General features: G+C 53.6%; 2 protein-coding genes across 3 annotated transcripts; both read right to left on the bottom strand.

Annotated features, from left to right (window-relative positions):
• UCN (urocortin) lies at nt 50–1900 on the bottom strand. Its single transcript, XM_021087693.1, has 2 exons — nt 1115–1900; nt 50–870 (listed from the first exon to the last, which is right to left on the bottom strand). Exon 2 carries the CDS (start codon nt 855–857, stop codon nt 474–476), a length of 384 nt encoding a protein of 127 aa, XP_020943352.1. The 5' UTR covers nt 858–870; nt 1115–1900; the 3' UTR covers nt 50–473.
• On the bottom strand, nt 2053–12907 carry MPV17 (MPV17, mitochondrial inner membrane protein). 2 transcript variants are annotated; one of them, XM_021087692.1, is made up of 8 exons: nt 12865–12907; nt 12307–12381; nt 5642–5757; nt 5335–5427; nt 5146–5241; nt 4867–4899; nt 4553–4605; nt 2053–3024 (listed from the first exon to the last, which is right to left on the bottom strand). In XM_021087692.1, the coding sequence occupies exons 2-8, from the start codon at nt 12374–12376 to the stop codon at nt 2955–2957; spliced, it is 531 nt and encodes a 176-aa protein (XP_020943351.1). In that variant the 5' UTR covers nt 12377–12381; nt 12865–12907; the 3' UTR covers nt 2053–2954. The 2 variants fall into 2 exon arrangements, with proteins under 2 accessions (XP_020943351.1, XP_020943350.1); XM_021087691.1 differs by lacking the exon at nt 12865–12907 and adding an exon at nt 12762–12860.

The following is a 15459-nucleotide window of genomic DNA, read 5'->3' as shown; positions in this document are numbered from 1 at the left end:
ACCTCCCGCCCTCTCCAAATCTGGGACCATTTGGGGAGCAGAAGTGGAATGAACCCCTATTGGGCATCTCCTTGATATCAGGCACAGATTCGCGAGCCCAGTGCCAACGGAAGAGGGTGGGGTGGGGATGCGGCGGTACTGGGGCTTGAGTTCCTAGGAGACTTGGGGACATGGGGACCACAGGAACCTGGCTGAAAGCCGTCCTCCCGGAGCCCTCCAGCAGTACCCGGTTCCCTCTCTCCGGTCTGGGCGGCCCCACTTTCCCACAGGTTCCCACCCTGCTGTGGTTCCCTGAGCCCCCAAACAGAGGCCAACGGCTCTTCAGCACTTTTATTAAAAACTAGTATCGTGGGGAGTGCTCAGGGCATCTCTAGGCCGCTCTAGCCGCGCGGGACTAGGTCAGTTCCAGTCCCTCACGCCCAGCCTGGGGGTGGGGATGCAGGTCGAGGGTTTCAGGCCCCAGACCCAGATGATCACTTGCCCACCGAGTCGAATATGATGCGGTTCTGCTCGGCGCGCTCCCGCTGGCTCTGCGTCCGCGCCAGCTCCAGCAGGGTCCGCAGCAGGTGGAAGGTGAGGTCAATGGACAGCGGAGGGTCGTCCCGTCGCGGCCGCTCACTTGCGGCCCCGGATCCCCACCGGCCCTGCCCTGCGCGGCGTGGGAAGCGCTCGGCCAGCAACAAGAGGAGGGCGCGGGCCCCGCTGCCGCCGTGCTTCTGCGTCCTGGGACTCCAGCGCAGACTCGGGTCCTGGACCCCGGCCACGGCCGCCTCTGGGCTCCACTGGCTGCTCCCCGGACGCAGCTGTGCCAGAAGCAGAAGGGCCGCCAGCAGCGCAGCAAGTCCCGCCGGCCTCATGGTGCCACCGGCCCTGGACACACAGAGGCAGCGCGGGGGTGAGGTGCGTCTGGGACAGTCGCAGGTGGCACCACTCCCCTTCCCGCGCACGTCCAGCGTCCCTTCCCTAGCGAGCCCCTGCGACTGCTGCCCGGAGCCCGCAGCCTTCCCTCCAGCCCCAGCCGCTGCCACCCTTTCCTCCCTCCCTCTTGGTGGTGGGTGATTTGAGCGCTGTCCCGGTGCTGAGGGAAGCTGGGCGGATGCTCAGAGCCACTCACAGTTTGCGGGAGAGCGTCTGCTCCGTGCAGGACCAAGCTCCAGTCTCTGTCCCTCGGGGCGGGCTGAGGGCGCCTTGGGGAACACGGGGTCTGTCCCGGGACCGCCGCCAGCCTTATATAGCGCCAGGACAGCACCGAATGACGTCAGCAAGGAACATGCACTGATTGTAGAGCAATGACGGCCGCGGCTTCAAGTCCGACCTATAGCGGCTGCGAGACCCCGAGCAGGCGCACCTCAGGGCACTGGACTTGGCATGGCTGGAAGTGACACCCGACTCAAGAAAGTGAGAAGCCGGGTTGGGGCATAAAGATTGCTCTGGGAGACACAGAAGCCCTTCAACCACTTAGGATAGCCAGCAGGGACGAGAGGCGGGTCCCCAGACCAGACTAGTCCAGATCTCTTCTCAGGCACTTGAAAGGCAGGCTGGACCTTGGGGCTGTCCGTGGTGCTGACCTTGTCCTCAGCCTCTAGAAGGGGCCAGAGGGGTAGGGAAAACGCTGCTCAGACCCAGTCCCTGGCTCCAGCTATCAGTTCTGTAAACAGAGCCAGTTGGGACAGCACCACTGGCACTCAGCTATGGCCATGGTACCCACCCAAGGGGCAGCTGAGGCAGCTTGAGCTGCCAGGATTCTTGATCTTATTCTGGCCCCAGGATCTAAATTCTAGGGCTGTCTGACTGAGGCACCATTAAAAAAAAAAAAAAAAAAAAAAAAAAAAGGGCCTCTGGACTCAGGGTGCTTCCGGGCAACAAAAGGCTGGTCCATCTGCTTCTGGGTTAGCTCCAAAGTGGGAGTTTAGCCAAGTTAATTTTCCTCCTGGGAATCACAGCAGCAGTAGTTATTACTTTATCTTTGACCTCCCAGTTAAGATCGCTGGGTAGGAAGAAAACTTGGCATCTTAGTCTGAGCTGCTTTAACAAAAGTTACCATAAACTGGGTGGCTTATAAGCAACAAATATTTATTTCTTACAGTTCTGGCGGGCTGGGAAGTCCAAGATCATGGTGCCACTGGGTTTGGTGTCTGGTGAGGACATGCTTTCTGGCTCAGAGATAGCACCTTCTTGCCATGTGCTCGCATAGCCTCTTTTGTAAGCATCCTGATCCCATGAGGGCTCAGCCCTCCTGACAGAACCACTTCCCCAAAGCCCCACCTCCTAATACCACAACCTTGGGCATTAGGTTTTCACCATATGAACTTGGGGAGTACACAGACATTCGGACTATACCTTGTGGGTTCAAGTTTCTACTCTGCCACTAACTCAGCATGGACAGGTCACCTCACTTCTACGGGCCTCAGTGTCCTCATCTGTAAAAGAAGATTGGGCTTGGTGGTCTCCAGGCTTCTTTCCAAGCTCTAGAAAATGTAGCCCCCCCTCAGCAGTTTTTTGCTGGGTCTTATTGCTTCTGCAGGTTCCAGGTTATCTACTTAGTAACATTTACAGAGGCACCATATAAAGGGTTCAAGGGGGTGGTCCCTCCAAAACTAGAGCTACACTAAGGCTGGGAAGGGTTTGGAAAACAGATGTGTCTATGAAAAGGAGGAATGAGTGACATTTACTGGGATGTGGGTATAAGCTAAAGTTGACAAAACCATATGGTTCAATAAATATTTATGGGATGCCTACTATGCGGTGGGTATAAAGCCATTATAAAGGTTTTAGTGATTTCACAGGAGTCAGGTTACGTTTTAGAGTGAAATGGGCATTTCAGAGGGCTAACTCCATCAAGTTCTGACCAGCCACCAAACCCTGTGAAAACCGATGTGCCCACTTTAAGAGGTGGTCGGACCTCCCAGGGTCAAGCTGAATGACTGCAAGGCAAGCGAGGGAGGGAGGCAGGCTTAGAGCCGATGTGCCTTCCAGGACAGGTAGGAGTTCCAGATAACAGCAACACACTGGACGACGGCCAACCTACAGAACAGGGATGGCATCATGAAGAAGAGGAAAAAGAAGGGGCAGGCAAGGGGGGTGAGATGGGAAAGGGCAGCGGGAAGACAGGGATTATCTCCAAGGACGTCCAGATCCAGACCTCCTTCCTGCAGCCCCCGTGGAGGGACAGGCGGCTTGGACTGGAGGACAACAGCCCAGGTTCTGGTGCTGGCCCAGAGCTCTGGCTCCTGGACAAGAGCCTCAGAGTTAACTCCCCTCGGCAGCCCTCTCGCCACGCACGGCTCCGTTATTCAGTCCCATCCAGGCTCCTTCTAAATACACGTCTGTCTGCCTTGCACAGCCGAGAGCTCATCTTTCAATAATGTGCTGCTGGCCGTGTAAAGGAGCACTTCCTTCTCTTTATTTTAAATTTACTGGAGTTCCCATCATGACTCAGAGGTTAGTAAACCTGACTAGCTCCATGAGGATGCGGGTTCGATCCCTGGGGGATCCGGGGTTGCTACGAGCCGTGGTGTAGGTCTCCGTGGCTTGGATCCTTCATTGCTGTGGCTGTGGTGTAGGCCACCAGCAACAGCTCCGATTGGACCCCTAGCCTGGGAACCTCCATATGTCGTGGGTGAAGCCCTAAAAGACAAAAAGACCAAATAAATAAATAAATAAATTTACCTCACTCTAGTTTCAAAAAGCATTGCAAAGACCCTCAAGTTTGGTTTGGTTCATGGGTCTGGATTCCTTCTAGCTATGCTATCACGTTATTCATCGACTCTGTCCCCTCTGAAGGGGGACAGAGTTTCCCTGTTCCCAAACCCCCTCACCTCCAATAATTTTAACCACTCATCTTGAGTTCCACTGTTTGTATACATATATATATATGTGTGTGTATATATATATATATATTTTTTTAATTGTGGTTTCAGCAAACACCTTTATTATTTAGGGTAAAATAGTATTTTGCAGTGGACTAACCTGACCACATTCCTACTTGTCTCTTTGGTCTACCTCTCTGCCTAACCTAGGCTGTAGCACCCCGGCACCGTCCCTGAAGATATGCCATCAAATGTAGAGGGCTCAGCAGTGGGCTGAGGATCCGGCGTTGCCGTGAGCTGTGGTGTAGGCCGGCAGCTGCAGCTCCGATTTGACCCCTAGCCTGGGAACTTCCATATGCCACAAGTGTGACCCTAAAAAGACAAAAATACACACATACATATATATAGAGAAATAAAGAAAGAAATAAATACATACATACATATATATATATGTATGTATGTATTTTCTGTATTATATATATAGTGAGCTCGGGTGGGATGGAGACAAGGGCTGTGGAGCAAGAGCCTCTCTAGGAAGATGAAAGGTGAGTGGGCAGGCGCCCTGGGGCAGTTCTGTAACACACGAGGTCTTGAATAACATGCTCGGGAGTCTGAGGAGCTCTGACCAGGGCAGAGTGGTCTGGGGGATCTCAAGTAGTTCAAGGTTAAAGTGAGAATCACTTTGTCCCCAACTGTTCATAACGTGCACCTTCCCTGAAGGGCGGGGCAGGGCTGAGTCATACCTGTAATGAAGAGGGACCAGGTAGAAGTTGGCTAACTGCACAGCAGGCCAGAGCTACGAGAGAGCGGAGGTCAAGGTTGGGGGGCTGCCTCCATCACCTGAGCCCACACCCACTGCCTTGCCTGGTCTGACTCAACTCCCTCAGACAAGAACACACTGCATAACCAGCTGAGCGCCTCCCTGAGTAAGGTGCTCCGTGGGAATGCAAGAGGAACCCCAACGGAGGGCTTTCTGTGACAGGGGGACCCCCAATCCCTGGGCACTTCTGGACTCAAGAAAGCAGGAGACCAGGCAGCTGCGGCGTCACGCTCTTACGTAGTAGTTGGTGATGAGGGCATCAGGATAATCCTGGGGAGACGAGAGAGGGAACGCGTGAACGGCTGCTCGTCCAGGCAGTTCGCGCCTCCCAATCTGAGTATCACGCACAGACTTCAGTTCAGAGAAGACACCCCTGCACCACACCCCCTCGGCTCCTCTCCTCCAGAGCTGGGGCTCCACCTGCGCCCCCACCCTTCCATCCCCACGAGCCTGTCTCATCCCCCGCCACCTGCCAGTCTGCCAGCCAGAGATCGTGGCCACATCTGCCCAGCTCACCCGCCGGAGTTTGGCCCAATTGTCCTGGGCTGACAGTCCATTCAGTGTCCCTACCAGTGGGAGGAAACAGCCTAGAAAACATGGGGCAAAGCCCCCCTAGGGAAGAGGAATTAAGGCGCTGTGAATAGGCAAAGCCTTGCCTCCCCCAGTGCAGCTTGCCCTTGCCAACTCCCTCTCCCTTCTGCTCACCTGGTCCAGCAGCATCTTCTTTAGCGCATCCACCTTGGTGGTGCCGGGGATGAGCCGGTCCAAAACCTTGTACCAGCCTCCAACTACAGGGCCCTGAAAGCAAACCCCAGAGACGGGAGCAGGGATGCAGAGGGGAGCACTAGGCTTTTCCATCACTATGCTTCTCCCCCGAGTCTGAGAAACCGAACCCCGGGGAAGCAGACACTCAAGGTTGGCTTATATGTGAGAAGGGCCAAGGGAAACTAGAAGATGACAGGGAACTGAGACCACTGTCCACTCCACAGGCAGCCCTGCTGTGTGAACTCACCACAAAGCCACAGCCCAGAGAGACCATGGTCAGGGTCCGGCCGGTCTGGTGCTCCTGCAGACCTCGCCGCTCCACCAGCTGCTGTGAGATAACGTCACCCAGGCCCATCAGGGACCCTGTGCAGGGCACACAGCTGTGGTCAGGACACCCCCCAGGGACAGGCTGCCAAATCAAAGAGGCAGGTAAGTCTGCTGACTGAATGAGGCTCCGGCAATCTGAGGCCAATGGCCAGTCCGCTCCTGCTGCTTCAAGGATGGTGACACCTCCCCAAGGATGGTGACACTTCATATATGTGTTCTGTTAGAAACTGCGATGAGCAGCCTTGAGACAGCCAGGGCCCAAGAACTCTGCCTTGAGCAGTGAGGAGAAGTCAGAGTCAAAAACTGCAGGCAGAGGAAGGAGAAGCATCGTGGGAACTGAAAGGCTTTCCAGACAATTCCGTGCAAACCCCTTCTCTTGGGCGCATAGAAATGAAGGTCCAGGACCTCAAAAGACCAGTGTGTGGCAGAGCCAAGGCAACCACCAGGTGGCCTGATTTCCTGGCCAGCATTCTTTCCAGACTCGGTACTATCCATAGATCAGGTGCAGGAGGGCGAGGAACCCTGCGGCTTCCCCCTCAGCCCAAGGCAAGCCCCTGGCCAGAGTCCTTCACCTTTGTTTTGGGGTCTCTAGAGAACAGCAAGCATAACCCCCTCTCTAAAATATGAGGGCCCAAATGGTCCCTCATGGGGCAGGAGGATGACTGGCTGAGGTGGTAAGGGTCCCTGCCACCTCCAGCACAGTCGGGTCACCCAGACGTCCCAGGCACAGCCTCAGACTGAGCTGCCAATAGGTATTGAGGCCGTTTCTGCCCAGGTCTTCGCACCCACTTCCCCTCCCCGCACTAGCTGGACACCCACTTCCAGAAGCCATAGCTATTTACGGAGCCCCTGTCAGTTACGGTGGGGTGATGGTTTCTAGCAAACACACACTTCTAGGGCCGCTTGGGAGTGACCCTCTGACCTCCAGCCCGCCGATCCATCTCACTGAGTAATGAGAGCCCCCTCCAGCCTCGTAGCCACCACTGTCCCTGTGCCCTCAATTAGCTCTGGGCAAACACATCCTCACCCTTCAACCCTACTTCGTGGCCCAGAGCTGGCTCTGACGTCCATGCTGGCTCTCCCCACCCCCTGCCCTGCACCCTCCCGCCCCCTCTGCACAGCTCTGCTCTCCCACCCCCGTGCAGCCTCGTCAGAGGGAGCTGAGTACAGCTGAGAGCTGGGGCCGGGGCTGGAGCAGGGCACCCACAGGTGACCGAGGCTAGTGGCCTCAGCTGCTGGGACCCCAGCACACCCATCAAGGGAGCCCGCCTCTCCCCTCCCTGAAACTCCCAAAGTGGTGGAGGCTCTGCCCAGAACACGGCTAGACACGGCCTCCCAGAGGGCAAAGACAGACCCCTAGACATCTTCATCATCTTACCCCCATACCTAGCCAAGCACCTGGCAGGTGCTCAGGAAGTGAACTGAAGAAAAATGTCAAATGCACTGCCCCCGACAATGGGACCGTCCCAGGAAGGGCACAGGGGATGGAAGGACGGCACCCAGGGTCGAGGTGTGAGGAGCAGCGGGGCTGAAGGCTTGCTCCTCCTCCACGCAGTCAGCACTTAACTCCCTATGCCCACCCCAACCACTTGGGGTCACCAGCTGCGTGCCCAGGTTGGGGAGGGAGCTGCTAAGGCGACACATAAAGGGAAAACAGAAAGACAGTCACTGCTTAAATGAAGAGATGAACAGTTTGAGGTTTCTTTTTTTTTTTGTTTTTTGTTTTTTTGCTTTTTAGGGCCACATGTGTGGCATATGGAAGTTCAAATCAGGGCTGCAGCTGCCGGCCTACACCACAGCCACACAGGATCCAAGCCAAGTCTACAATCTACACCACAGATCATGGCAACGCCAGATACTTAACCCACTGAGCGAGGCCAGGGATCAAACCTGCATTCTCATTGTTACTAGTTGGGTTTGTTACCCCTGAGCCACAATGGAAACTCCTGAGCTTCTACTTTGGCAAGAGGTTTACAGTATGTAAGAGGCTCTCACACATTTAATCTTCACAAGAGGAGTGAAAGGTAGAGGTCACACCTTCATTTAATGTCTCTGAGAGATGAGGCGACCTGGTAAGGAGTGGACTTGGGGCCTGAACCCAGGCCTTCTCTCAAGGCGGAACCGGAGGCCAGGGAATTCCCAGCAGGGGCTGAGACTTGGACTCAGGGGCCAGCGGACACCAAGAGGCCTCTGTGCTGCTACTCACAGGGGATTCTTGCCCAAACAAACAGAGCCCACAGGTGAGAGAAACTTTCTGGACTAGCGCACGCCCTCTCTTTTACTCCCCAGAAAGGAACCCATTCTGTTCCTTGTCGCCTTGTGGTGGGGGGAAGGGGCAGCCAAGCAGCAATATTCCTGGGACGGAAACAATGACAAAGAGAGGTGTGTTCTCACTCTTCATGGCTTAGCAACAGGCACACAAGCTAAAAGCAGACCAGGAATGAAAGCCAGAGTCCCTGACTTCTAGTCCCGTGGTCCTGGAGGATGCGGCCTTTGAGAAAGATGGATTCCAGGCCCCCAGCCAAGGGCCATCGGGCCTGAGCGACTACGGAGTGGACGGGCCATAGCAGGAGTGAGCAGGTGGCGTGTAGCCTGTGGCCCTGCCAGTTCAGTCCGTCTCAGAGAGCACAGCGCTCTGCCCGCAGATCATCAGGCCCCTGGGCCTGCAGCAGCTCCAGGGTGGTCTGAGGCTCTGGTCAAAGCACAGAGCAAGGCCTGCATTTCTGGTCCAAGGGACTGAACATGAAGGGCTGACATTCAGATTCCTCCTCCACCCTCCCCAACCCAGAGCCCAATCAGACCCAAAGCGCCCCAAGGCTGGGGGAGTCCTCCTGGTCATATATGGTTGACTGGACCCACCAGTGCTCTGAGTCCCCCCTCCCTGGACTTGTTTCCTGGGGGCTGGGGCTGGAGGGCTGCCCAGACAGAATGCTGAGCCCCGATGGGGCAGAACAAGGGGCTGCCGGGCAGTGAGGCCCCAGAGCCAGGCTGGGCGCGGAGCCCAGCGGGCAGACGCTGGCGCGGGTGTGACATCATGCCCCTGGGTTGGTGCCAGTTCTCATGCCATCACTCGCCACCGGATTCAGCAGAGTGGGGGTGGGGGGAGAGCTTGCCTCTGAGCACAGATATGTTTGGGACCACCCCTGCCCACTAGTGGAAAAGCCAAGACTTCCATGCCCTCTTCCGAGGCACAGGTGGGGGTAAGCTCTCTAATTCTCCTGTTTTGCTCCTGTCCTGGCTTTTAAGCATGGAGGCTTAGATGCTAAAGCGTTAATGGAAGAGGAGAAGGCTGAGGGGCAGGAAGTTGGATGGAGGAGCAGGAAGTACGTCCTTGACTATGGGAGGCCTGGGTTGGTAGGTATAGCTGCTGGCCTGGGGCCAGGGTGCTGTCTCATTCCTCTCCAGAAGTCTCCAACAAGTCAACAACTGCTTGGGGTAGGGGTTGGCCTGGCAGAGTCCAGAAGGAGCCAAAGCCCAACAGTGAGAGGGTCGGAGTGCCCTCCCCACTCCTGGCCCAAACCCTTCCCACTGCTAGAAAGTGAGACAGAATGAGGAGTTCTGCAGCTGGTCCAGCATCTAAGCCCAGACCTGCTGGAGCGACACTCAGCATCCTGAGGCCCCAGGAGTGTCGAGTGCAGGCCAGTGCCCTGGCCAGTGCCCCTGGTTCTAATGGCAGCTCTACCACTGACCACAAGACCTCACACTTGTCACTCCGCTGTCAGGCCTCAGTGTCCCTCTGTAGTACCAGGGGCTGGACTGGATGGCCTCTCATGCCTGCTGCATTCTCACATTCTGGTTTATTTCAGACTCCAGTGTCTGCAGAAGCTCAGCTGCTTCCACAGCAGGACCAGAGTGGCCTAGGATGGATGAAGCTGGGCCCTGGGCCCACTGGAGACGGAAGGGCCCTCAGGAAAGGATGGGGGAAGGCTGACTCAGACTCTGCAGAACACACAGCAGAACTCTGCCCAAGCCGCCCTCTTCCGGCCTCTGGCTTGGCCAAGACTGGGTGCATCAGACACATCTTTTGAACCATCTCAGGTCTTTCTGATTCACTTCTCTCTTACCTCAGCCACCACCGCAGTTCACCTGATAGGTCCTTGTTCAGACTGATGCCTTACCTGGGGCTGAGCTGTTGACACTTTACCTGGGGACTATGCACGTGCAACCTGAGGGCACAGAGCACCGGCATTAACACTCCATGTGGCAGACCTCTGACCAACGTGGGATGAAGCCAGTGGGTAAAGCCTTCTCCTTTTCTCCAGAAAAAACCATTCACCCATAGAGTCCTAAGAGGCATTTCGAAGAGCTCCTCAGTCCGTTTTAAGGGGTTGCGCAGCCATGCACCCTAAGCCGTGTCCAATGTGATGAGGCAGCCTTATACTGGCTGCCCCTCCCCCCCACCTCAGGGGATTATTTCCTAGTCTCTTTCAAAACACCTGCACAGAGGCTGCAAACTCTTGGAGAACCAAGGCTGGATGGTTATCCATGTCCAAATTTATGGCAAGTGGAACGAACCCGACCCAAATATCACTATGAAAAGAAGAGCTTGGGGAATTTCCACTGCAGCTCAGTGGGTGAAAAACCTGACTAGTATTTCATAAGGATGCAGGTTCAACTCGTGGCCTCGCTCAGTGGGTTAAGGATCCGGTGTTGCTGTGAGCTGTGGTGTAGGTCAGAGACCGTGGGTGCAGCCCTAAAACAGCAAAACAAAACAAAACAAAAAAAAACGGATAAAAGAAAAAAAAAAAACTGAAAAGCTTGTTGTGCTTGGATGGCCAGTGCTCTTAGAAAGGGTCACCTCCTGGAGCCTTTAAGTTTCTTGAGCATTTGTTGATTTCGAAGACCTTTTCACAGAGCTAATCCTTATACTAACTCTGTGAGGTCATGTAACTGAACTCAGGTTCTAAATGAGGAAACTGAGGCTCAAAGAGGTTTACAGCTACTAAGTGCTATGGCTCTGAGATTCAAACCTTGGTGTGCTAACTCCATGTCTGAAATCTCTGTTTACCAGTGTGATGAGCTGGAACCGTAGGAACTACTGTGCTGGGATCTAAAAACAGCTCGGTGAGCTAAATTCCCTTCCTTTATTTATAGTTTGATTCAAATACACTGAGCGACAGGGAAGGAAAAGTCTGAAAGCTTTGCGAAAGTCTGAGAAAAGTGCTACCAAGAGGTTGTTTCAGGGCTGAGATGTGGAGGAAGAATGGGGGTGTGGCACCACAGGGCTCTAGCACCGGCAGACCAGCACCCGGTTCGGCCACATGTCGGCACCTGGACCCGTGGAGCTCCAGCTGCAGCTGCAGATCCCTCCGGTGGGGAAACACAAGGACTAGCCTTCCCTCCCTTTTCTGGATGGTCACGAGGGGGAACCTTTCTTCCGGCAGTGAGGGTCCCTGAGGGACTCTGAGGCTGGGCAAAGGGCCCAGCGTGTCAGTTCCCATCACAGCCACACAGTCCAGCGTGAGTCACCACACACGCAGCCAGGTGAGTCATGCAGGCTGACGGACACTCTGAGGACAGGATGGGGGTAGCTGGGCACAGGAGGCTGGAGGGGGGCCCAGGGAGGGGCGAAAGAGTCCGTCCCTTGATTGAGCCAGTCACTCAGGGAAGTTTCTAGTGCTGCTGTGGGGCTCTTCCAGCTCACAGGGCTGCGGTTGAGCGGCCTGGCTTTCAGCAGGCGCCCCCTCCCCCTTTAACAGTCTTCCTCTCAGAAGCCCGTTCCCTTCCTTGAAGCCCAGGCAAGACCCCATCTGAACCCGGTCACCCTTGCACTGCCTCGACAGTCATCCTTTCCCCTCATAAAACTTATCTCTTTGCCCTCCCCTCTCCTATTAGCATATGCAAAATGAAGATGATAACAAATACAGGTAATCAAAGGGTTACCTTTGTGAGGTTGACACGCAATCACTGGATTTAGAGTAAAAATAAGTCCTTGATTAGTATATTGTTTGGGGACATGGCCATAGGTAGTAAAACTACAAGAAAAGCAAAAGAGTGATGTAAGTGAAACTCAAGAAAGTGGTTTTCTCTTGAGGTGCATGAATTAGGGACAGGCGCTCCAGGGGTCTCGATAGAGGAGTATTCAGTGTAATGTTATTTAAGTGGTGCATACATATCTAATCATTCTTTTGTGTGTTAGGATATATTCCCCAATAAAAACAATGCTAAGAAAAATAATCTGTGTAAGAGTATGATTCCAGCACTTATTAGGTGTGTGATCGAATGCGGACCCAAGTTATCTTAGCCCACACACCTTTGTGGGACCCTCTGAGATAATGTGTGTTGAAAGTCTTTTTGCACACTGTAAAATGTTAAAGGAGTCTTTGTTATTGTTCATTTCTAAGTTAAGGCTTCCTGGGCAATGCTTTTATCCTAAAGGGATGACTCCTTAGGTTTTTAAGAACTTTCAGATCTTACTTTACAGCTAGGCTACCTATGCACACCCCTTTCCTTAAGAACAGCCTGGGGACACCCCTCTAAAATAGACTGGGGTGAGAGCCAATCCTTCAAGAGGGCTGTGGTGGAGGGACTTCTGCCTCCCAAATCATTTGCTGTGGTACCACCAGGTCCCACGGGGACACTCACCAGCAGTCAAGACCTGTACTTTCCATGGGTGAGCAGTCAGAGCCCTCTGGTATGCCCGCCAAAGTGCCATGCTTCCTGTCAAGCCGAGAAGAGAGGGGAGGTCACTCCCACTGTCCCTTCCCACAGTTAAAAAGACGCTTGTCTTTACCTTCTGCCCACTCCCTCTCCCCCTCCCGCCTCTACAGGGGTAGCGGCTTCTGGACAGCTTCCTGTCACAGGGGTCGCCTTAGAGGTCGGGTAAGAGAGGAAGGCTGTGGGCAGCTATGGAATCCCGGGGGCTGCCACCCGCCACCCTACCCCCAGCCGTGAAGCAGGGCTATCTGGGGGCCTTCGTCCCGACTGAGACACACAAGAGGGCGGGTCTGCTCTGGCTTTCTCCCCACAGCCTGCTCGGTCCCCAGATTCAGACTCTTAGTTGGAACCGGCCCGCATCCTTCCAGAGCCCAAATCCACACCGGAAATAGGGTGGCTCCCTGGGCTTGGAACTGCCCCACGCCCTGCGGGCACTCCGGGCGCGCGGCGCTTTGAGACTGTGACTGTGGATCCCCAGCTACTCACCTGGGCGGGAGCGCAATCCCTGCCACGTGACCTGAGCGGGAGGCGGTACTTCCGCCCCAAGTCTCGCCCCTTCCGCTCGGCTTCCTTCGGCAGCCACGGCCGGAATGGGAGTGGACTGAGCCACTAAGCCCGCGGTGAGCGGCGCGGCTCGGTCTGCTCCGGGTTTTGGTGCGGGGCCCGCCTGCCATACTTCCCACCTGCGTCCGACCCCCGCCTCTTCTGCTCCTTCTCTCCCCGGGGCCGGGGCCTCTTAACCTGGGCAGACCCTCACTGTTCCCGCATCCCGGAACTGGCCAAGGTCCTGACCTCCTTCCCGGGCTCAGGAATCGTAGTTTGGAAAGCATTAGCCACAGTTAAATGCGTGCGTGTGTGTTAACTTTTAAAAAATGTCTCCAAGTTCTTCACTAGCCTCAATTGCGAGCTCCTGAATAGGTGGAACTGGGTCTTGTTCAAATATATCGTCCTCACAGCAGCTAGTTCAGCGTTTTGTTTATAATGGCCTCTTGAAATGCTGCGCAAAGATGACTTCTCCGTGGAAAGCACTGGGATTAGAGAACCTCAGAAGGTTTGGGTACTGGCTTCAAAACTAGAGGGCTTGCAGCCTTGGTCATCACTAGACTTGAATTTAGGTTCCTCATCTGTGAAATGAGGGATTTGGACTGTTTTTTGAACTGGGCTCCTCAGTTTGGGGAGGGGGTTAGGTGTTTGGGGAGTAGAGTATCACAGGGCCTTCTTTACCTCAACTTTTAAAAAATATCTGTATACCTCTAGAAAAAAAACACAGTTAAAGGGGTTCACAACTAGGTGTTTGTAAACCAACAGATTAGGTAATTTCCTAATCTGTTTCAGCTCTATCGTTCTATAATTTTGTGAACCTAGCGCAACATCCTTTCTAGAAAAGTGGAGATTTAGAAGATCTCTGGCAGATTTGTCAGGCTGGCAGCCCCTGTTAATCATTTTCAGGGAGCCCACTTCAGGAGGCAGCCGTATCTTTTTTGTTTGTTTTTCATTATTGTGTGTGTGGTGTTGTTGTTTTTCATCTGACTCTTTCAGGCTCTTTACCTGGCTCTCTCCAGCCCCAATTTATTTTCATTCCTGTATGATTAAGGCAGGGGAAATCCTTTTACAGACACTGGAAAAACACAGTGAGGAAACAAGAGAGGTCATGTCACAAACATTTAACTAAAGGTTTCTATATGCAAAACACCGTACCAGAGGAGTGAACTTACACTAGGAGATAAATGTGCTAAGGAGACCAAATGTGCTAAATTGGAAAGTTGTATTCTGAAGTCAGACGGTCTAGGTTCAAACCCCTGCAGCACCACTCAGTAGTCATGTAAACTTACTCAGGCTGCTTTAACCTCTCAGAATCTTAGCAAGTAAAATGGGGGCAATACCAGCCTCATAGAATTCAATTAAGTAACATGTGCTAAAGTATGTGAGATTGATCAAATGCTTAGTAAACTCTTGTTTATCATCTTTTCCTTCCTTTCCTCTTGGGAACACATAAGCACTAAGTCATTTTCACTGGAGAAATCTGGGAAGCTCCTTGGTGAAGGTGGAACTTGAGCTGGGACCTTGAAGGATGAACAGGTGAAGATGATGAAAAGGATGCTCCAGAGGAAGGCATAGTGTGAGCAAAGGCACAAAGGAAAAGTGCAGGAACCCATGAATAGTATAAAGTGGATATACTGGGAGGGAAGGTTGGAAGGGGAGTGGCCTGGGGAGAAAAGGGTTTATGGTAGAGAACAAGAGCTGAAAGCATTTTCCTGATTTTCTTCTGAAGGCTGAGATAAGGGCAGAGGCTCAGCAGCAGAAGCAGGGCTGCCAGCATCAACCTACAGCCTTAACAGCATGGGTCTCCTGGCCCCATCTTCTCCACCACTGAAAGTGGGATTTCATGATGCAGTGTCAAGGGGCTGCTGTATAGAATGAACAAAGCTCCACTGCAATGGGAAGCACTCCTCCATCAGTCCCAAAACTAAAACCGGCCTAACCTGAGCTGGATCACAATAGGATGATGCCACACTTGGCTCCTTTGCACTGATGCGAGTTGTGGTCCCTCTGCCGTTAAATGCCCCGGGTTGCCTCCAGGTCTATTTCCTCTTCTGTACAGGGAAGGAATTGAACTACCTGACCCCCTTCCTCTTAAAGGAGATTTTCTGACATATGATAAATTCCCTACACTGAAGAGGCAGAAAGCTGTTCCCAGATATTTGGCCAGAATACAGCGTGCCAGAGGGTTTCGTTTTAGGCAGCACTAAACTAATCTCCACTTCCTTCAACAGGAGCTGGCTGCATGTTTTTCTCTATCTCCTGAAGTCATCTGACAACCCCTCCCCCCAAACCTCAGGCTATAGCCTTATACATTCCAAGACTATGGTCTGCCTATTGCTCCCTGCTGGAGTCAGCCTGCTTAAGACGCAGTACTGCAGTCACTGTGAGTCTGCAACATCTCACAAGAGGACTCTAACAAGATGACCTATAATACACTACTGTTGTTGGGTTCTCAACACCTCCCCTATAGAGAGTTGAAATAAAGCAGCTAAACACATTTAATAAGTCAACAAGGTGACAGTATCATGAAGGATCAAA

This window comes from Sus scrofa, chromosome 3 (genome assembly GCF_000003025.6).
Source record: "Sus scrofa isolate TJ Tabasco breed Duroc chromosome 3, Sscrofa11.1, whole genome shotgun sequence".
In the NCBI taxonomy this organism is placed as follows: domain Eukaryota; kingdom Metazoa; phylum Chordata; class Mammalia; order Artiodactyla; family Suidae; genus Sus; species Sus scrofa.
Note: the sequence above shows the minus strand (reverse complement) of the source record. Positions and strands in the feature narration are given on the sequence as shown.

Excerpts from the sequence above, each read along its gene's own strand:
- UCN (XM_021087693.1), bottom strand. The coding sequence starts at position 857 with ATGAGGCCGGCGGGACTTGCTGCGCTGCTGGCGGCCCTTCTGCTTCTG.
- MPV17 (XM_021087692.1), bottom strand. The coding sequence starts at position 12,376 with ATGGCACTTTGGCGGGCATACCAGAGGGCTCTGACTGCTCACCCATGG. Across the intron at positions 5,758-12,306 it reads AGTACAGGTCTTGACTGCTG|GGTCCCTGATGGGCCTGGGT; the intron begins GTGAGTGTCCCC and ends TGCCCTGCACAG. Across the intron at positions 4,606-4,866 it reads CCCTCATCACCAACTACTAC|CTCTGGCCTGCTGTGCAGTT; the intron begins GTAAGAGCGTGA and ends GCTCTCTCGTAG.